The following is a 22,139-nucleotide window of genomic DNA, read 5'->3' on the forward strand; positions in this document are numbered from 1 at the left end:
ATTAGAATCTAATTATGACTGAATAATGATGGCAGTGACTAGGGAATAAACATTCTTCTAAGAATGGTGAAAAAAAGCTTTGAATTACTTCTCAGTTTTAACCTAAAAATGTTTCAAAGAGCATTACCAAATCAGTGCAATTTGTTTTAATTAGCCTCCAAAAGTCTACTGTTTTAGATTTAATACTGAGAGCAAACCAGTCTGAATATGAAGATAAAACTGACGAGGGTATATGGCAATCTGGCAAAAACTCACCCACCAGCATGTAAATTAGCTTTCTGTTCAGCAGATGTTTAATCATCTAGACCTTCAGGCCTTCCCTGACAGGAACCAGAGCAATTGCTACACAAATCCTAAGTAGAGTTGATATTTCATTAAATACAAAAGCAAGCGGCACTGATAGCACGTTAATGGATTTAAATAGTTTAAAGGCTGCTTGGAATTAGAACTCTAAATGTAACAGCAGTGAAAAAATTGCATGTCTCACTGAATGAAAATTAATTACTCAAAGAGATGCACATGACCAAAAGGAGTCCTCTCTTACCGCTGCTAGTCAGAATGAAAGGCTGGGTTGGATGAACAGCAATACAACGAATATAGTCTGAGTGTGCTTCAAACATATGAACTCTCTCCAAAGTATTGTAATTGAACACTCTAATCTGCATGTCATCCTAGAAATGGAAATTTAGAAATCATTATTATTGTTATGAAGTAAACTATGCAAAATATGTAGGGGTACCTGGGTGGCTCAGTGGGTTAAGTGTCTGACTCTTGATTTCCGCTCAGGTCATGACCTCAAGGTCCTGGGATCAACCCCGGCCTCGGGCCTGCTCAGTGAGGAGCCTCCTTCTCTAGCTCTCCCCCTCCACCCCACCTCCCTCGGCTCCCTCTCCCTCGTTCTCTTTAAAAATAAATAAATAAATCTTGAAAAACAAGTGTATTAGGGGCTCCAGGTATTAAGTACATGCCTCAAAACAGTACACTAATTAGCAAATCAAGAATCAAAATTATTCACATAATCACTGACCAATTAAGAAAGGATTAGAAATTCATATAATTACTTACCGCTCCTGTCACAACCCAATTCTTTCTTGCAACAAACTTTGCAGCTCGAACAGGAAGATCACACACTTCAAATGTTTTCACCAATGTCTTTAAAATTTAATAAGAATATACACTTTTAGTTATGAGAAAATAACTGAAAAATCCATTGTTTTATATTTAAAACATCCAATTATTTAGGTCACTCCTAATTTAAAACTATTCTCAGGCTGAAGCATGAAAGCTCAACCACCAAATGAAAAAAAGATGATTATCTTTTCTTTACTAGTTTCAAAATTAAAGTATTATAAAGGATAAATGACAGCAAATGTCCACAAGATGGAATTCCAGATCCTCTGTGCTCCAGCCTGCCCTTCCTATCTCTCTAGCCTCACCTTTGGCTACTCCCAGCCTTACCTTTGCTCCTCCTGTTCTCTCTGACTGATAAGCCTGGGTGCACAGAACCTTATACTCCCCTTCCATAATATAGTACCTTCATGACTCTGTGTTTAATGTCAATCTTTCCTGCTAAGCTCCCCAAAGGCAAGAATCTTGTTCACCGCGTTCCCAAAGCCTAGAACAGTATCCGGCAAACAACTGATTTGTAATAACTATCTGTTGAATGAATTGGTTCTTAGTTTTTTTCTTTTTAAAACTAAACCTATTAACTCACAAACAAGATACAATTTTTTTGTACACTTTAGCAATATGTTTCCATATAAATCCTATTTACCTCTCTTTAGTGAAGCATGAAACACAGTGATTTTAGATGTCTCTTCAAGGTGCTCAGAATGGAATAATAATACATACAGGATAAAAGTAGAAAACTAGGAGACCATCCTAGGAAGAACAGATAAATGCATCTCTTTGTCCTCCCACTTTGATGCCTTATTTTTTTAAAATTCTGAAAATCAAACTATCATTTTGCAATCTCTTTTTGTACCAGAGAATAATGATAAACAGCACAATCTTACTAACCGATTAACCACATGCACTAAATAAAAGAAACTTACACCTGAAACTATGTTATATTGTATGTCAACCATACTAAAAAAAAAAAAAAAAAAAAGGGGATAAAAGAAAGAAAAAAAAAAAGAAGGGACTGGTTCATAAGAACCGCTGAGCCTACTGTGGTTTCTGAAGCCAGGCCTCAAGAGATTTTTCACACAAACAGAATAAATGGGCACATCAGCTCGACTTATAAGACCACTCCCAGCTGACTACAATACAGACACTGAAAACAGAACAAACAATCTATAGGATGACAGACAAATCCATGAAAGCTCTTGAGGGGCCAACAAATCCAGTGGGCTGCTGAGCAGTACAAATAAAGCAGCTGCAGAACAGAGTTCAGGTCCATGTTAAGTACTGTGGCTGATAGAAATGACATGATAGATGTCTCCACATTCTAGAAGCTAAACAATCTAAAGAGGAGGAAATGCTACACACTCAGCATGCACTTAAGTTAGAAAGATAATGACTAACACTTGTATGGTACCTTATAGATCTCCTAATATTATCTAGTTTGATTTAATCCTTTTGACAATCTCATGATATAGGGAGGCAACAATACCATCTTCATTTTAAATAAGTAAACTGATCCTTAACATGGTTAAGAGGCTTGCCCACATCATGTAATTAGCAGAATGGCCTCAAATTCTAACATACTGATTTTTCACCATTGAACTCACACTTCGAAGACTTATTTGAAATTCAAGTACATTTGAATTACTTTCAAAAACTTTTTGCCTTTTTTGAGAATTTTGTTCTCAATATACATGAATGGCAAGTAACTTCTGTTGGTGATAAATGGAGAGAAAAAAAGAGGGAGAACCAAAAATAGAACAAAGATTCAATAAAGACTTACTCAATATCTACTCTAAGTCTGGCTGTCAGATATGCAGTTGGAAAAACAGTGGAAAATTAGACTAGGATAATCCCCGTCCATCCCAGGACCTCCATTCTTGAGGGAAAGAAAGAATTAGAAGTCACCAACAAGATATATTATAAAAGTAGAAGCAGATGGCCCTGCCAGAGGGCACAGGAGGGAACAAAAGAGAAACACCAGGCAAAGTGGATAAACCAGATAAAATAGAGTTATGTTACGAAAAACCCATAGAAAGGTAAGGCAACTACAGCTGGGATTTAGAGTATACTATAGTGAAATGGTAGTGCTGAGAAATGGCTAAATGGAGTTGATAGAAGAGATCCCTAGGAAGAATTAGGCCGTGTGGTGGGAGTTGGAGAAGGCATCAACGTATCTGTTAAGCATAAAAGCACAAAGATTTTAAACCTGTGAAAGCAGAAGTAGATCCAAAAAAAAAAAAAAAAAAAAGAGGAGTTAGCATGCATATTAATGCATACTATCTGCATTAAGACAAATGGATTCATAAGATGAAGATGTGAAACTGCAGAGGTCAGAAATCCTGATACAGTCCAACAGTGATAAATGGAATATTATTCATTAGCTCAAAAAATAATTGCCTTATGTGTCAGACAATGTTATCAGCACTGGCATAAACCAGAGAACAAAGAGTTAATGTGTATAAAATGTCACTGATGCAGTCCTGGTGTAGTGTGCATTCGGTGCCATTATAGTGACCTAAGACTGTAAGGTTGTTTTTAGGTTTATTCCTGACCTTGGTTCCCTAAGCCTATTTTTGCCATCTTAAATTACTCAATGTGAATTTTGTCTGGATATTAAGAACTTAACCCTGATGTTGAAGATATTGATTGTGTAAATAGACATGTAACTGTATGGAATAGTGTTGACTATACGTTCTGTATTTTGAAGGAAAAAAGATTAAGAACCATCAAGAAAAACCGTAAAATATGAGATAAACCAATTTGAAGGATAAATTACTCAGGTGAAAAGAACAAAACAAGCATTTAAGACAGATAATCTGTAGAAAGCACATTCTTGTATGTATAATCAAAAGGTGACTACAAATATTTCTCTGACATACTCTATAATTTGTATGGTTGGTTGAAAGTTATCTACATATCATCCTATCAAGCACTTGGGAAAAAATAAATAAAATTAAAAATCCCATTCCTAAGTCCATTAGAATATTCACTGAATGAAAAATTAAGTACTATTAAATACTTTATCTAGAGCAAGTGACCTTATATTGGTGGCAGTTTCCTTCACTTCAAAGAAAGAGTAACACTACCTATATCAGAATTTAACATTTAATTATTGTACATAGCAAGACCCAAATGTTTTCTCCCACCACAAGCTATAACCCCATAAATGTTAGTTCCTCTTTACTGAAAATGTTTTGGACCAAGTAAGAAAGCAATCTGCATATCTACCAGACTCTGTGTCTTCTCTTTCATTATAAACACAGTCTAACACATTGTTTCTAAAAAGTCCTTAAAAAGTCCTACCTGTGTTTCATGATTCCAAACGCACACACTGCCATTGTAAAGACTTGCCAACATCCATGGCTCTGTAGGATGCAAATCCACACTCTTAACTCGATCCGATCGAGCAGTTAACTTTCTCTTTATATCAAGTCGCAGAGGCTAAGGAGAAACAACATAAAAAACCCTCATAACATTAAATTGCTACGCCAAATAAAACATGTTTGAGATCTTAACAAAAAACAATGCATTAACAGGCCTACAAAACAATTCAGTTTTTACTTTGCTAACCTGTAGACATAATTTCAAGCCTAAGGCACCTACTTCACTCATACAAACATAGGAGTATTTAAATTTATTTAATTTTTTTAAATTTATTTTTTATTGGTGTTCAATTTACCAACATACAGAATAACCCCCAATGCCCGTCACCCATTCACTCCCACCCCCCCTGCCCTTCTCCCTTTCTACCACCCCTAGTTCATTTCCCAGAGTTCGCAGTCTTTACATTCTGTCTCCCTTTCTGATATTTCCCACACATTTCTTCTCCCTTCCCTTATATTCCCTTTCACTATTATTTATATTCCCCACATGAATGAGAACATATAATGTTTGTCCTTCTCCGACTGACTTACTTCACTCAGCATAATACCCTCCAGAGGAGTATTTAAATTTAAATTTACAGTAGTGGTTGTCCAACTTTTTGGTCTCAGGACCAAAAATTTCCACTCAAAAAAATTTCCTAAAAAGCTTTTGCTTATGTAGGTTATATTTATTGATATTTATAATGTGAAACATTAAAACTGAAATGACTTTAAAATATTTATGTATTAATTCATCTTCAAATAACAAAAATAAGCCCATTATACGTGGACTTAAATAATATTTTATGAAAAATAAGTAAATTTTCAAAAGAAATTTAGTGAGAAGAGTGGCAACACTTTTTTTTTTTTTTTAAAGATTTTACTCATTTGACAGAGAAGAGAGAGCACAAGCAGGGGAGCAGCAGGCAGAGGGAGAGGGAAAAGCAGGCTCTCTACGAAGCAAGGAGCCTGATGTAGGGCTAGATCCCAGGACCATGACCTGAGCCAAAGGCAGATGCCCAATAGACTGAGCCACCCAGGCACCCCTCTGTTTCACATTTTTTGCAAAACTCTTTCACATTCTGTCTTAATAGGAGATAGCTGGTTTCTCATATCTGCTTTGGCCTTCAATATGTTGTGATGTTTTTCTGGTTAATGTACATAAAAAAAAAAAAAAAACAACAAACTTGGCCTCACAGGTAGTTGGAAAGAGAAAAATATTTTAATAACTTTTTTCAAATAGCTGTGAATATTATTCTTTCATACACACCAAAACTTGACAAGTGGTAGTTTTTTAAAGTTTAGCTGCAATGTAAAATCTGAAACTACATAAATGAACTTTTTGTACTTTGTTACATATTGGTCTATTATGTATTTTGAATGGATCTTTCACTCACCATCTTTTGTAACATCATGCATTGGTCATCTGGAAAATTTTGGTTTACTGACTAAAGCAGAATTTCCAAAATTTGACACATTTCATTACATGGTGGCAAAAAGTCATATTCATTAATATCACCAGCTACCTCAACTGCTAAGTCTTCAAGTATTAGAAATCTATCTAGTTCAATGACAGAAGTTTTCTAAAATCCTAATTTTCACTTAAAAGCACCAATTTTATTATCGAAAACAAATACTGTCAGGCACCAGATAGCTTCTTTCAGTTTTTAGAAAATGTCTGCTAAATAAACATAGTTTGTCACCGTTTCATGTAAGCTTGCAACAAAAGTATTTTGTGCATACTTCTGTCATTACATAGAATATTTAAAAGATGTATACTCAAGTATCGAGATGTAATAAAACTAATATTTTTTCCTGCTTCACAAATGACATTCTTAAGTGAGACTGGCTTTAAAAAAAATTGTGTGGTAATAAAGAATATATCATCAGTACAACCTGGTGACCTTCCACCAGCAGTTGTTTTACATTCCATTACTTTTACAGCAACAGTGCAAATGATCGACACAGCGCACTTCCTGGAACAGTATGGGGGACTCCTAGGAGACTAGAGATCACACTTTGAGAATCCTTGGTTTATAGAGTATCTAGTCACTAAATAAAAAATATCTTCTAAATCACAATGTTCTGTCCGTGTCATTAGTGCCCTATGAGAAAATATTCTGAAGACGTGTTATTCATGAAGTCTTAGTAATCCTAAACTATAATATCAAACAAAACAGTATGGTATTGGCATAAAAACACACAGATCAATGAAACACAATAGAAAACCCAGAAATAAACCCATGCATATATGGTCAGTTAGCCTACAAAAAAGGAGCCAAGAATATACAGTGAGGAGCAGATGGTCTTTTCAATAAATGGTGTTGGGCAACTGGACAATGATATGCAAATGAGGGGTGCCTGGGCAGCTCAGTTAAGTGTCTTGACTCTTGATTTTAGCTCAAGTCATGATCTCATGGTTGTCCGATCAAGCTCTTTCTTGGGCTTTGTACTGGGTGTGGAGCCTGCTTAAGATTCTCTCTCCCTTTTCCCCTCTTTCCACCCCTCTCCTTCTCTAAAACAAAAAGAAAAAAGAAAAAGAAAAGACAGAAAGACAATGAAACTGGACCACTATCTTACACCATAGTTAATTATACAAAAATTAATTCAAAATGGATTAAAGACTTGAATGTAAAACCTGAAACCATAAAACTCCTAAAAGAAAACATAGGCAATAAACTCACTGACACTGGTCTTGATGAGTTTTTGGAATTGACACCAAAAGTAAAGACAATTACCAAGTGGGTCTACATCAAATAAAAAGCTTCTGCACAGAAAAGGAAACTATCAACAAAATGAAAAGGCAACTACTGAATGGGAGAAAATATCTGCAAAACATCTATCTGGATAAGGAATTAATATTCAAAATGTATAATATATAAATATATATATAATATTCAAAATATATAAAAAACCCATACAACTCAATAGCAAAAGAAATTAATCCAATTTTAAAAATAGGCAGAAGTTCTCAACAGACATTTTCTCAAAGAAGATTACAGATGACCAATAGATAGATGAAAAATGTTCAATGTCACTAATCATCACAAATCAAAACCGCAACGAGATATCACCTCACACCTGTTAGAATGGCTATTATTAAAAAGACAGGGGGCAGCCCAGGTGGCGCAGCAGTTTAGCACTGCCTTCAGCCCAGGGCATGATCCTGGGGACCCAGGATCGAGTCCCATGTCAGGCTCCCTGCATGGAGCCTGCTTCTCCCTCTGCCTGTCTCTGCCTCCCTCTCTCTCTCTGTGTGTGTCTCTCTTGTGAATAAATAAAATCTTCAAATAAATAAATAAATAAATACAGGAAGTAACAAGTGAGGATGTGGAGAAAAGGGAACCCTTGTGCACTATTGTTTGGAATGTAAATTGGTGCAGCCACTATAGAAAACAGTGTGAAGGTTCCCCTCAAAATTAAAAACAGAACTAGCATATAATCTAGCAATTCCACTTCTGGGTATTTATCTGAAGAAAAACAAAAGCAACAACTTGAAAAGATATATGCACCTCCATGATCACTGCAGCATTATTGACAATAGCCAAGACATCAAAACAACCTAAAGGTCCACTGATAGATGTATGCATAAAGAAAATGTATATTATACATATTATACATTTTACACAATATTTCATTGTACATGTTTTATATACATATATATGCATATAATACACATTATTTGCATATGTATTATTATATACACAGTGGAAAAAGATAAAAAAAAGCCTTGTGAAGTGTTTGCTTTGTCTCAGGAAATTATCTCTGCTGAAATTATTTAGTAATCTTCATCTTGTGTTGAAAAGTAACCTTAAATTTCTATTCCATTCATGATCATTGTGGAAGATCACAAAAATACTCACACATACATGAATATTATTCAGACATAAAAAAGAATGAACTTACTACTTGTGACAACATGAATGGACCTTGATGGTATTATGCTAAGTGAAATAAGTTGGAGAAAGACAAATACTGCATGACCTCACTTATGTGTAGAATCTTAAAACAGCTCAAGCTCATACATGCAGAAAACAGACTGGTGGTTGTCAGGAGCAGGGGCTGGGCAAAATGGATTAAAGAGGTCAAAGGGTACAAACTTCCAGCAATAAAATAATTAAGTCATGGGGGATATAATGTATAGTTAATACTGTGTTGCATATTTGAAAGTTGCTAAGAGTAGATCTTATAAGTTATGCAAGAAAAAAATTACTGTAACGATGTATGGTGATAGATGTTAACTAGACTTACTGTTGTGATCCTTTCACAATATTTACAAATACTAAATCATTATTAATATAACATCATGTCAATTACACCTCAATAAAAAAATTGATTTCTTTGGAGAAAAGTATTTTGGCAATAATATTAGTAAATGGTAGGTGAATGTGATGTGTGATCAATACAGGTTATATCCATGTCCATGAAGGTCTTTGTAGACAAAAGGGAATGTTTACAGCATTTTAATGGATTTAAGTTACAGGAACCTAATGTAACTTTACTGGAATCTAACTAGTTACTTAGTAATCTAATATCAGAACCTAATTCTAATCAGAACAATTTTATTTTTTAATTTTTTAGAAGATTTTATTTACTCATGAGAGACACGGAGAGAGAGAGAGGCAGAGACACAGGCAGGAGAGGGAGAAGAAAGCTCCATACAGGGAGCCCGATGTGGGACTCAATCCTGGGACTCTGGGATCATGCCCTGAGCCAAAGCAGACGCTCAACCACTGAGCCATCCAGACATCTTTAATTAGAACAATTTTAAACAAAAATTAAAATACTCTCCAGGGACGCCTGAGTGGCTTAGTGGTTAAGCGTCTGCCTTCGGATCAGGGAGTGATCTCGGAGTCCCAGGATCCAGTTTCCCATCGGACTCCCCAGGGAGAGCAAAGCCTACTTCCCCCTCCGCCTATGCCTCTCTCTCTGTATCTCTCATGAAAAAAATAAAATCTTTTTAAAAATTAAAAAAAAAAAAAACAACTCTCCAGTCAGACAATGCTAATCGTTTAAAAGAGGAGTTTTCAACCTGGATTCATCTAAACAGACAAGAAAATGACGTGAATAAGTATTTTCTCAATTCTCCCAAGCATACCAATGAATTGGAGAAAAGCCAATTCATTATAAAAAATTATGCCTTAGTTCAGTAGTCTTAATTTCCTCTTGGACAGAGACTGGGTAAAATGGATTTAAACTATGTTTCCCCTTTGAAAAGGTTTTAAATACAACTTAAAAGTTTATTTGACAAGTTACCACTGGATCTTTTATTTTTGTGATCTTCCATTATGATCATGAATGGAATAGAAATTTAAGGTTACTTTTCAACACAAAATGAAGACTTACTGTCTTCACTAGATAATTTCAGCAGAGAAAATATCCTGAGACAAAGCAAACATCTCACAAGGTTTTTATTCATTTACTACTTTCAACCTTGTTATTACTGCTATACATGCCTCCTCTGCTTTTAACAATAACCTAGGTCTCTTGACTTTAAAAGATCAAAGATCTTTGGTTCTTCTCTATAATTATCAAAAAAAAAAAAAAAAAAAAAACCACATTTCTACTGCCATTCCTCTCCATCCCAAAGTCTTTACTTTCTTTTCTTTTTTCTTTTTTTTTTAAGATTTCATTTACTTATTTGACAGAGAGAAAGAGAGAGAGAGACAGCATAGTAGGCAGAGGGGCAGGCAGAAGAAAAGGGAGAAACAAGAAACACACTCTCCATTGAGCAGAGAGCCCAATGCAGGGCTCAATCCCAGGATCATGAACTGAGCCACCCAGGAGCCCCTCAAACTTCCTACTTTCAAACGATCATCGTCACATTCCTTGACCATTCAGGGAAGCAGGGCCTTTTACTTCATCCTTAATTTTGCTGACAAATTTCAACTCCTATAACTGGTCTCTTTAGCATGAACAAACATGAAGTGTCTTTTGTGTGCCAGGGACCACAGTGGGAGCTTTCAAAAAGGTCAACACATCTCATCTTTTTTCCTCTGGCAAATGAGAAAATCTATCACTTACCATATGGATGTTTAATGATTACTAAGTAAAAGTGATGCTATGGAAAGGTGAGCTGGGAGACTAAGCAATTCTAGTGTAGCTCCAAATACCCTCAATTCACAAATCCCAGTTTTAAAAAGCACAGCCAAGATCTTTTGCTATATTTCTCCCAACGTGTGATTACTTTGAATGAGACATTGTATAGGACACCTCTGGAATACAACTATGAGTGAGATTATTTATATTGTACCCTTAATTCTAAATGTCTTCCTTCATCTTCCAAAAGCTGGGGGCATTTAGGTTTCAGCTTCAATGCCACTGTCACCAATATCATCTTTTGGATTACCCTAGCCAGAACTATCTTTTCCTAAGGGATCTTTTTTTTTTTTTTTCCTAAGGGATCTTAAAGAAGTGAATTTTAACTCCTCATATTTGTATCATTGTCTCTTTTTGCTTTATAGAGTAGATGCTCCTTCAGGGCAGGGTCACTGCTTACTTGTGTCTTTATCTCCACAGCATCTTATATATTTGGATATGGGGGTTTAAGGACAGATGGTGTAACTGAGGTCTACAGAATTATGCTGAATTCAAATTTCAGTTCCACCACCCATTTTAAGTATGCAATATTGGACAAGGTTACCTAACTTCTCTGAGATTCAACATAAGTAAAAGAGGGGTAATATTTGTATGTACGTTCCAGTGTTATGAGAATTAAATTCAAAGTTAAGCAGTTATGGGATGCCTGGGTGGCTCAGCGGTTTGGCGCCTGCCTTCTGCCCAGGGTGTGATCCTGGAGTCCTGGGGTCGAGTCCCACGTTGGGCTCCCTGCATGGAGCCTGCTTCTCCCTCTGCCTGTACTTCTGCCTCTCTCTCTCTCTCTCTGTGTCTCTCATGAATAAATAAATAAAATCTTAAAAAAAAAAAAAAGTTAAGCAGTTACAATAGTGCCTGGCCTATCAAAATCACTCTATAAACATTATTTATAACTCATTCTCCCAGCTGTTAAGAATTAGGAAGCAAATGTTTAGCAAAGTGCACACACAGTAGACACTGTGTGGTAAAGAAGTGAATAAGTAAATTCATGTTTTGTATCTTATACAAAAAAATCTTAAATGCATTAAAGAATGAAGGACATTTCATTACGAAATGTCCATTACTCAGAGCACAACAGATCCCAGACCAGAAAAGAACACTGGTAACATGAGATGTACAACTAAGAGACCCTAGATCCTGCTGAGGAGCTCAACATCCTTACCCATGAACTTCTTCATGGGAGGGAAGGTGTGGTGCCTGTGAGCGAACCCACCCAAGTTCCTGCGACACTGTGTGCTTCTCTGCTCGTTTTTCTAGAAGTATCCATAACTTTTACCAGTTTCCCCCAAGGACTCAACCTCGGTTGTTAATTCCACCTCTGCCTTAAAAAGTTTGAGACGACTACATTCAGAACTTGGGACTTACTCATCCCGGAAGGTCTTCCAGCTCCAAAATCTTTGAACCTACGCTTCCTAACAAGTAAAAAAGAAGGAGTGGGCGGGAAAACGTTTAAACATAAAATACTGACTTTCTTACATTATTTTTTCCTCATAAAGGATATTCTCATACTATTGTATTTTTTAAAAATTATTATTATAACACTCGAGCAAAAGAACTTTAGGGTATTTGGGGGAGGCGGAGGGAGGTGAGAATGATAATAAAAAAAAGTGTTGCCTGTCGCGACTGCCATTCTTATCAGCCCCTATATTTGCAAATGCAGAAAAAAACGTCAAGGGCAGCCCGGGTGGCCCAGCGGTTTAGCACCGGCCTTCGGCCCGGGGCGTGACCCTGGAGACCCGGGATCGAGTCCCACGTCGGGCTCCCTGCGTGGAGCCTGCTTCTCCCTCTGCCTGTGTCTCTCACGAATAAATAAATAAAATCTTTGAAAAAAAGAAAAGCACGTCAGTTTTAGAAGCAGCATCCTAGCCCTTCCTTGGGCCCCTAGAAACTTAATGTGGGATTCCCAAAGCATCTGAAATTGCACTTCTGACTCCACGTACATGTCACCTCATTTGAGAGGGGGAGCTTCTCTGCTCTAAGGCCGCAGCGTGCGGGGAGCACACACCGCGGGAGCAGGGACAAGCCCAACAGGAGTGTAAAATCGGCTGCCCCTGCTCTAAGAGCAGAATGAGTTAGGTCTGGCCAAGCCCAGGCACCGCCTCTCCACACCGCCTCGCTCAATAGAACTCAAACCGGACCAGGAGCCCACCAGGCCTGAGGCGGCGGGCGGCCCAAGCAGGAGCCCGGGCCGCTGCTTACCGCGGCCCCCAGGGGAGAGGCCCAAGAGCGGGCCTCACACAACCAGGCCCCGCTCCCTCCGGCAGGGTCTGGACCTACCATCGCTCCGTCGGTGCGAGCCCGGGAGCCCTTACTTGCTTGCCACCGGCGACACACACCCCGAGAGACCCAGCGACCCGCAGCCCAGCCGACTGACTGACGTGGAACTTCCGGGAGGCAGTTCTCGCGAGAGTGCAGGCCGGGGCCGGGGCGGGGCCGGGGCCGGGGCCGGGGCGCCTGCGCAGACACGACACGGCCCGCCGTATTCCGACGCCCTCCCCAGTTTCCTAGGCGACGCGGCCATCTAAGCCGCCGGGAGCTTGCCCCGCCCCCCCCCGCCCCTCCCCGCCTCTCCCCGCCCCGGCAGCTAAAGAAGGTGGGGCGTGGGCTTTACCGCCGAGCGGAATGGCTTGCGGCTCCCGAAAGTGGAAGAAAACTGGAAAACTAAGGAGGAAAAAAGGATGAGAAAAACGGAATGCTTGGTCCCCTTGGACGCCGACGGCGGTGGGGGGAGGGCCCCCTTGGTGGAGTTGTGGCTTGAGGAGCGCGGTCGGGCTCGGGGTGGGGGGAGGGATGGGGAGAGGAGGGATGGGGGAGAAGAGGGAGGATGGGGAGGGAGGGATGATGGGGAGGGGAGGGATGATGGGGAGGGGAGGGATGACGAGGAGGGGAGGGATGATAGGGAGGATGGGGAGGGGAGGGATGACGAGGAGGGGAGGGATGATGGAGAGAGGAGAGATGCAGGGAGGAGGGATGAGGGGAGGTGAAGCAAGGCTCCGAGGCCTCAGTACTCGCATGGGCTAGAGAACGAGGCCCAGCGAGCTCTGTGCGAGGCCTGGAGCACCCGAGCTGTGGAGGCTGCGGAGCGAAGGCTGTGGAGCACCGGAGCACCGAGGGAGGCAGGGAAGAACTGGCCCGGCTCGGGCTTCAGGCCTGTGAGTTGGAAGGAGGCCGAGAGCCTTCAGCCTGGAGCCCCGCCCGCCGCGGGAGATGAGGACTACCCCGCCAAGTGATCACTGAGCATCGCCGGTCTCATTCACTTACTTAACAAATATTTATGGATCTTTGGCTCTGTGCCAAACTAGTTTCAAATCCCCACATCAAATCTGAATTCTCTCTATGATGCTAATAAGAAAACGAAGGCTCAAAGAAGGGCCCTGGGGGCACCTGGGTGGCTCAGTTGGAGAAGCAGGCCCCATGCAAGGAGCCTGACGCGGGACTGGATCCCGGGACTCCAGGATCACACCCTGGGCAGAAGGCAGGCGCCAAACCGCCGAGCCACCCAGGGATCCCCATGTTCCTCATATTTAAAAAAAATGAGGTTGGGTGATTTCTAAAGATCTTTCCATTTCTACTATTCTGTGTTTCTGTGGTATTTAATAGTAGAAGAGCAGACCTGGAACTGGATTTTGAGGCCAGCAGTTTTATCTTATGAAGTGTATATTGAGGGACGCCTGGGTGGCTCAGTGGTTGAGCATTTGCCTTGGGCTCAGGGCGTGATCCCTGGGTCCTGGGATCCAGTCTCACATCAGGTTCCCCATGGGGAGCCTGCTTCTCCCTCTGCCTGTGTCTCTGCGTGTCTCTCTCTCTCTCTGTCTCTCATGAATAAATAAGCAAAATCTTTTTAAAAATGTAAATTGAGACTAATAATTGAATACTTTGCTTACTCCGTGGAGTGATTGAGGATCACAGGATTTAGTTGTAAATTTTACAAATATAGGGCATACCTAATTTGTTTGAATCATGGAACTACCAATATTTCTGATTCCTGGGTACTCTTGCAGTTGAGGAAAGTATCTTCAGACTTGGTACATTACCAAGTAATGCAAAATAAAATGACATCATCTCTATTCTCAAGGCACTCGGTTGGGGGATACTTAAATCCTTATATACCAGTAGGCACCCAGGACCTATTGAGCTGATATTGATGAGGGTTGAGCCCCCAAGTGTCATACTCACTTTGACTATATCTTTTCTCATTTTTCCCACTGCAGTTGTTGTATACTATAAATTCATTTTTCTTTCAACCATTATATACTGAATTTGTACTATACCCAAAGCACTATACCAGGTGCTGCCTGAAAATTATACCTATAAAAATTTAGTCTTGGATTTGGTTGAAAGAAATTACATTTTAAAGAAAATTGTCACATATGAACTAATGCATAAAATAACATTAAATATATATGTGTATATTCTATGTTTTCAACTGCAGGTTTAAAATCTTTTGTTTACTCTGTAGTTTAGAGGAGCCTGGAAGGTTAGGAAAATAGCTCTGGGGAAGAAAAGAAATATGGACAAGCCTAGCAAATTGGTAAGGGGTTTCCCAAGAGGTTGATTGCAATTGATCAACAGATCTTAAAGTCTTACCTGGTCAGTTTCTAGGATGACTGTTTCAACCCTGCCTTTTTTCTGCTGTGGGGGAGAATTCCAAATGGTAGTTCAGCCAGCAATGCCTCCTTCAGTACTCTGTATACACCTTGTTCTCCCTATTCGATTCCCACCCCTTCATAAACAATTGAGGAAATGAAAATAATTCCTTGAGGAAAAGTCTAGTTGATATTTTAAAAAATAAATAAGCCTGCCTCCCTCTCTCTCTATCTCTCTCCCTCCTTCCTCCCCTCTGTGTGTGTGAGATCACTTAGCAAAGTCGTGAGTAGGCAAATGAATCATAACCTAGTTTGTCTCTTCAAAGGGAGATCATACCGAATAGGAGTACCCTGTACTAATCAAGTACAATGAGAATAAAGTTTTCAGCCAGGGGTATCAGTTTCCTAAAGGAGGCATAACTTGAGCAGGACTTTAAGGTAAAGAGTATGTGACATGTTTGAGAACCACAAAAAAGTCCAGTTTGCATGTTTAGAAGGGCATTGAGGGAGAAGGCTAGAGAGGAAGGATGGAGCTAGAACATGAATATTCTTAAGTAGGGAGGCATTGGGCTTTGATTTAGTAAGCAATTTGGAACCATCTGGCCAGAAAAAAACCCTGTTCATATATGCACTCTGTAAGGTTTACCTTTTGTTAAGGTGTATGAGGAAATGGATTGGGACAGTGAAATACTGCACAAGTTTAAGGGAAGTGTGGAAATTACATTAATTATGAATATATTTTGAGCGCCCATCGTGTACCTAGCATTGGAATATGCACTTTGCTTACTGCAATTCCTACAGCCACACTAAAAGACATTATTTTCTCCAATTTATAGATGAGAAACTGAGGTCCAATTGCTTAAGTAATCTCCATGCCCCAGTGCTCAAGAATGAATGACAGACTTGGGATGTGAATCCAAGTTTATCTCCAAAACAAATGCTTTTTTTTTTTTTTTTTTACTGGACTGTTTTTTCCTTTTTTTCACTAAGAAGCTATAATGAACAAGATACACAAATGATTTGCATTTGTTATGAGTTAAGGGGTTGGGAGGCATCCTAATGCTAATGTTTTGAATCTAATGAACCTAGAGGAACACCTTTAATTAGAGGAGAAATGGAGCTAGTAAATGACACAGAGAAGAAACAGAATAAGACATCTAGGAAAACTGTATGCCTAAAAGGAAAAGAGAAGGAGACTAATAAAGTGAACAGCAGTTTAGATGACTTTAGAAAACTTAAAGAGGTTTAGTATTTGGAAAAAAACCTCTTGCCAATGAATTAAATGATTATGAGGACACTAGCAGCCTTCAAAAAAGTGTTTTCAGTTAAGTAATGCTAAGGGAAGCAGGTTTGCAAGGGATTAAGAAATGATTGGATGATAAGGAAGTGGAAGTAAGAATAATCTATTTTATCGAAAGAGTAGTATGGAAAGGCAAATGTTGATGTCTCGCTGAAAGTGAATCGATTGTTTCTGTATTTAGGGTGTAGTTGACATTACTTCATAATAACACTCTAAATGGGTGTATGCAAGTAAACAGACCTTTGAAGTGTGAGAAGGAACTAGCCAGACAAATGTCAAAAAGACATATGCAGAGCATTTTAAATGAAGGGAAGAGAGAGAACTTTGATTTTTCCAGAGAACTAAAAGTGGTTTAGTATGTCTGGGGCAGGTAGTAAGAAGGGGGAGGACTGAGAATGGGAGTAGAAAGATAGGTGAAGCTCAGATCTTGCAGGTCCATGATTGCCAATTTAAGGAGTCTGGACTTTATCAAGAAGGCTCTAGGGAACCATTGAAGAATGTTAAGTAGGGTAATCTTCATGCTCCATTACTGATTCATCATTTCATGTCAGTAACTTTCCCTATTAGAGGAAATGTTAAGGTTATCAGCTAGATTTCTACATGAAATGAATAAGGAGAGTTTTGACCACATAATCACATACCAACCATGAGCAGACTAAATTGAGTTGAAGAACCACTGAGCTGTCTTCCAAGAATGAAGCTTTTGGATGCCGACACTAGAGGCGAAAGCTTTGATTGCGAAAGCATTTGATTAACTACAGTGTGCTGTGCATTTCATCTGATTACCTTCTAAGAATTTAAAAGTTGTTAAAATAAATTTATTACATGTGATGTGGGGCTTAGGATGAGAGAATGTTCACTTTTGTTTACCTGAAGGCATAAAAATCTAAATTTTTAGTCCCGTTTTTGGTATGGGTATAAATTTTGCCATTTAAAAGACTGCATTAACTTCATGTTTAATACAAATTTTTAGAGGAGGCAGGGTTTAAAGTGAGCTTTGAACAGACTAGAGGAAGTGATGGCACAGATTGGAATTGCTAGACATTGAAAGTATAGTAGTAGAATTCTGGGAATTTGTCATTTAGTAAACTCCATAGTGTTCCACATGCCAGAGCATTCCATACCCCACTCTTCACAGGTGGAGTGCTAAGACCACCATGTTAGGTCTTGACTAACAGGCTCTGAGGACTTCTCTGTCTCAGGGTTGTCTTGTGGGGTGACTTTTCCTGGTCTCAGTTACATTACCTGCAAAAAAAATGTTGGACAAGATGACTCTGAAATCCCTTCCTACCCCAAGTTTCTTTCAACTTTTGAGTGTGATTCTGTGTGCTTGTCAAATAAAGAGGGCAAAGGGATGTAGCATGTATTAGTAGACTTTTGTTTTCACTTCGTATGTCAATGCTGCAGTTCTACCCACATATTTCACAGCATGCATCGCTCTTTTTCTCTGGAAGCCATCTTTGATCAGCAAATTTTGGGTGAAAGTTCATTATCCTTTAAACAATACTGCACAAACCTGAGGGTCCTAGGGCTTAGGGCAAGGAACCTGATGCATGTGAGGGGACCAGGGGCAGAAGCCCAAGTGTACATTGTATGCAGAGGTCCTTGGTGAACATTTTCTGACAACCGATGCTTAACTTTCTTTCCAGAGAAAAGATTTTACAAAGTTTTACATAAGCACGTTGATAGGTTTAGAGCAATTATGTTTCCTTAAGAATTATGTCCTTGTAAGTGACAGTGCTGCATATAAATAAATGAATAATAATGACAAATAGCCTGGATATCTGGCATGTAGCAGTTACCTTTAAATTAATTGAAAAAAATTTAATGTAAAAGTGAAATATCTGGAGTGACAAGGCACTGCACAGTATAATTTCCATCAAATTGCCTTATTCCACTTTCTTCTAAAGAATTTGTCAGCTCAAGTTGATCTAAGGGCATTACTGAATTTGAATTCAAATGTAGTTCAAGCCCAAGTTTAAAAAATGAAGTCCTTGGGCTCTGAGCTCCTGATATGCTTTTGTACCTGAAGATGATAATCCAAATCATATTGAGCTGCACTACTACAGGACTTTTCATTTGATGTCAAAACAACTTCACATTGATAGTGCTTGATCCATCACTAAAATCCAAATAAAGGTACTGTTGCTAGGAAGAAGAAATTTTTTCTTTTGCTTAAATATGGCTATGCCTTGGCATATCTTACACTGGCAAAGAATGCAGATATAACTTTATCTTGAAAAAGTTTATAAAGTGAATGTTAGCTAATTGGATCATATATACATTTTATTTGCACACATACATATATATTACAGGTGGTTTATATTTTCTAACTTTTTTCTGTTATAAACATACCGTGTAATAAGATTTGTATGCAAATATATAGCAAAGGAGCTTGTCATTTAAGGGAAACTTATTTTGAATCTGACTATAAAGCAAAGAAATACCTCTTATTTTCTGCATAAGCCTGGATTTTCATTTTATAAAGCCCATTTAAGGTGCAACAAAATGATATAGTTATATCAGGAATGAACAGTTTGCCAAAAGAGAATATGAAATTCCTGTTTGAGTGTTCCAAGGAACGTAAGAACCAGGCTTTGCCAAAGGAAGTTATACTATAGATTTTTTGTTAAGATGTATTCCTGATAGAACTAGACAAGCAGCAGCTGTGTTGGAAGATTTAAACGTGCGAGGAGGGTGGGCTTGGTGGCTCAGTCGGTTAAGCATCTGATGTCTGCTCAGGCCATAATCCCAGGTTCCTGGGATTGAACCCTGCATCAGGCTCCCTGCATCAGGCTCCCTCAGTGGGGAGTCTGCTTGTCCCTCTGTCCCTCCTCCTGCTCATGCTCTCTGTCTCTCTCTCTCAAAATAAAGGTTTTTTTTTTTTTTAAATAAATTGTGCAAGGGGGTAAGATGAGGCAGGGATCAAGAGGGAGGAAGGTCTGCTTATGGTAGCCCAGTGGAAGGGGTGTAAGCAGGGCTTGTATTCAGCTGGTACGTATTAGTACTCCCAATACGTGTGTTAAAGTACAGTTGCTAGATAGCTGCTACTTTGAATGTTTCCACTGCCATAGCTCATCAGGCCCCTCCTTTGGGCTTCTCCATGTTCTAGCCACTTAAGGGGTAACAACTTGTACCAGAACCCTGGTCTTGTGCAACAGCCACCACCTGGTCTGATATTGGGAATCTTTTCTGTTTGATGAGCACCAGTGCTTTTGAGTCCTGTCACATATTTTAAGTATCAATCCTGCCTGTAAGGTAAGGATAAGGTAAAGAACTGGTCCTTGATGCATCAGTAAATGAGGAATCACTGAAAGGAGAAAGAGTGGTTTTCCACCAACAAGCTAAATTCATGGTAGGGCAAATTATAAGGCAAGCTTGGTTGATCTTTGATAGCTGTTTTCAACCTCTCAGGTACCCCTTCTTGCTTTTCCATCAAGTCTGTGGGCCACTACAGACCTTGTTCTGTAACTTTCTCAAACACCAGTCTGACAAACTTCTCTCCTAGTCCTTCACTTTAAAGTGCAATGGATCAACACAGGTTTTCATGCCCCTCCCAGAGTGTCCAGAATTTTAGAAGAGACCATAGGCTAAGAAAAGGGATCAAATTCACTTTTGAATGGTGGTTGAATTCCAAGTAGCACTAATTTTCCTTGAGCACATCAAAACTGGATCAATCTACCCTTTTCTAATATGCTGTTTAAGAAAAGTCCATTATCAGTTGCTCTTTTTTTTTTTTTTTTTTTCAGTTGCTCTTTTGAAGATAACTTCTTTCTCTGGTTGCTTTCAGATTTTCTCTATGTCTTGGTTTTCTGCAGTTTCATTATGAGTTGTCTAGGCATGGGTTTTGTTCTATTCTGCTTGGAATCCATTGAGTTTCTTAAATCTGTGAATAGGCATCTCTCCTCAGTTCTGAGAAATTCTCAATTTCTATGCTAGTTTCTCTTTCATCTGTTCCTGGCATGGCAGCATTCGAACTTTGTACCATATTCTCCACGTCTGCTATATGCTTTTATGGATTTCTTTTTCATTCTTTCAGTACTGCCTTCCATATAAGGTCTTCTGCTTGACCTTCCAGTTCATTATTTCTCCCTTATATTGTCAATATGTTTCAAATGTGATCATTGAGTTTTTCATTTCAATTACTATCTTTTTTAGTTTGGTTCTTTTTCAGATATGGGGTGTCACTTTTTATTGCCTCCTTATAGTTAATTTCAAGGTTGTTATTTATTTCCAGAAACATATAGGTATAATTGTTTTTAAACCTGAGTCTAACAGCTGAATTCTGTATTGTCTATTTCTTCTCTTTTGTTTTGCTGTTTCTTATTCCTTAGTTGCTTGGTTACCTTTGATTGGAGAATTACCTGGTCACTATCCTAAATTATTTATGGGGGTACTCTGAAGTCTAGTTTGGATATGCCTCTCCTCCACCCCTAGAACCTTTATATTGGTTTCACCAGGCACCTGGGAGCAATAACAACTGAGATCTCTTCACACAAAATTCATGGCTTCAGAGTCTCTGGCTTATCCAGGCTGAGTGTCCACACTGTACAAACCCACAGGAGGGTGGTCTGTGGCCATAACTTCTCGAAGACTTTTTGTTCCTTTTCTTTTTAAATTCTCCTGTCTTATTAATTGCCAAGGCAAGCTTTTCTGCAGCCTCCTGAGGTTGAGGGGCAGGGGAAGCAGATTGAGATGTGGTTTATCCTTAATCTGCATATGTATTAATTTGGGGTAGTTGTCCTACAATACTCTCCAGTTGCTGCAGGGCCCTAGGTCTTACCTGGTATCCATCCAGTCCCTAGTGGCCACAGCAGTGTTGGCAGACACTCTTAGGGGTTTTGATTATCCAGTAGTCTTCTCACTGTTTGGTAACATCCAGATATTGGCCTGGATGCTATTGAACAGATATTGACATGAAAATACCTTATTGTGTTTTCAGGTCTTTAGCTATTTTAAGGTTGTAGTGTTTGTTTAAATCCATTTGAGCAGTATTTTTTGTTTGTGTTCTCAGTAAGAGTGCTGATCTGAATAACCTAGCTCGCTATTACCTGAAACCTATATAGACAGTAACACCAAAGCAACCAAAACCAACCTACCTTTCTTTCTCTTTCTTTCTTTCTTTCTTTCTTTCTTTCTTTCTTTCTTTCTTTCTTTCTTTCTTTCTTTCTTTTTCTTCTTTCTTTTTCTTTCTTCTTTCTTTCTTCCATTTTAATTTTTTTTAGACAGAGAGTGTGCGTGTGCGTGTGAGTGGGGATGGGTAGAGGGAGGTTTGGGGAGAGGTAGAGGGAGAGAGAGAATCCTAAGCAGGTTCCCTGCTCATGCAGAACTTGAATCAGGGCTTGATCTCATGATTCTGAGATCATGACCTGAGTGGAAATCAAGAGTCCACAGACGCTCAACTGACTGAGCCACCCAGGTGCCCCCCAAAGCTACGTTTTTTTGACAGGAGGGCAATTTTATTTTATTTTTCCTTTTTTAAATTTCAGTAATTCATCAGTTGTGTATAACACCCAGTGATCATCACATCACATCCAAAGCTACATTTTTAAAGGTGGTGAGACAGAGCCTTTCCCAGAGCCTCTGAAAATTGACCTCATCTATGCATGATGTGACAGGGTAACATATTGACATATTTGGCAAGAATTTCCCTCATATTTCTTCATA

At 39.1% G+C, this 22,139-nt stretch overlaps 1 protein-coding gene across 2 annotated transcripts in view; it reads right to left on the minus strand.

The window, feature by feature from the left end:
* COPB2 (COPI coat complex subunit beta 2) overlaps positions 1-22,139 on the minus strand; it is a 67,102-nt gene that overhangs the window by 16,901 nt on the left and 28,062 nt on the right. The window contains exons 1-4 of one of the 2 annotated variants that reach the window (XM_025449133.3): positions 12,864-13,149; positions 4,432-4,569; positions 1,066-1,152; positions 545-671 (exon numbers count right to left, since the gene is read on the minus strand). In XM_025449133.3, coding sequence (XP_025304918.1) covers positions 545-671; positions 1,066-1,152; positions 4,432-4,569; positions 12,864-12,866 — 355 coding nt within the window. In that variant the 5' untranslated portion in view covers positions 12,867-13,149. Of the gene's footprint in view, positions 1-544; positions 672-1,065; positions 1,153-4,431; positions 4,570-12,863; positions 13,150-22,139 lie in introns of those variants that run through there. The other variant, XM_025449134.3, reaches the window with a different exon arrangement.

Source organism: Canis lupus, chromosome 23 (genome assembly GCF_003254725.2).
Source record: "Canis lupus dingo isolate Sandy chromosome 23, ASM325472v2, whole genome shotgun sequence".
NCBI classification, from domain to species: domain Eukaryota; kingdom Metazoa; phylum Chordata; class Mammalia; order Carnivora; family Canidae; genus Canis; species Canis lupus.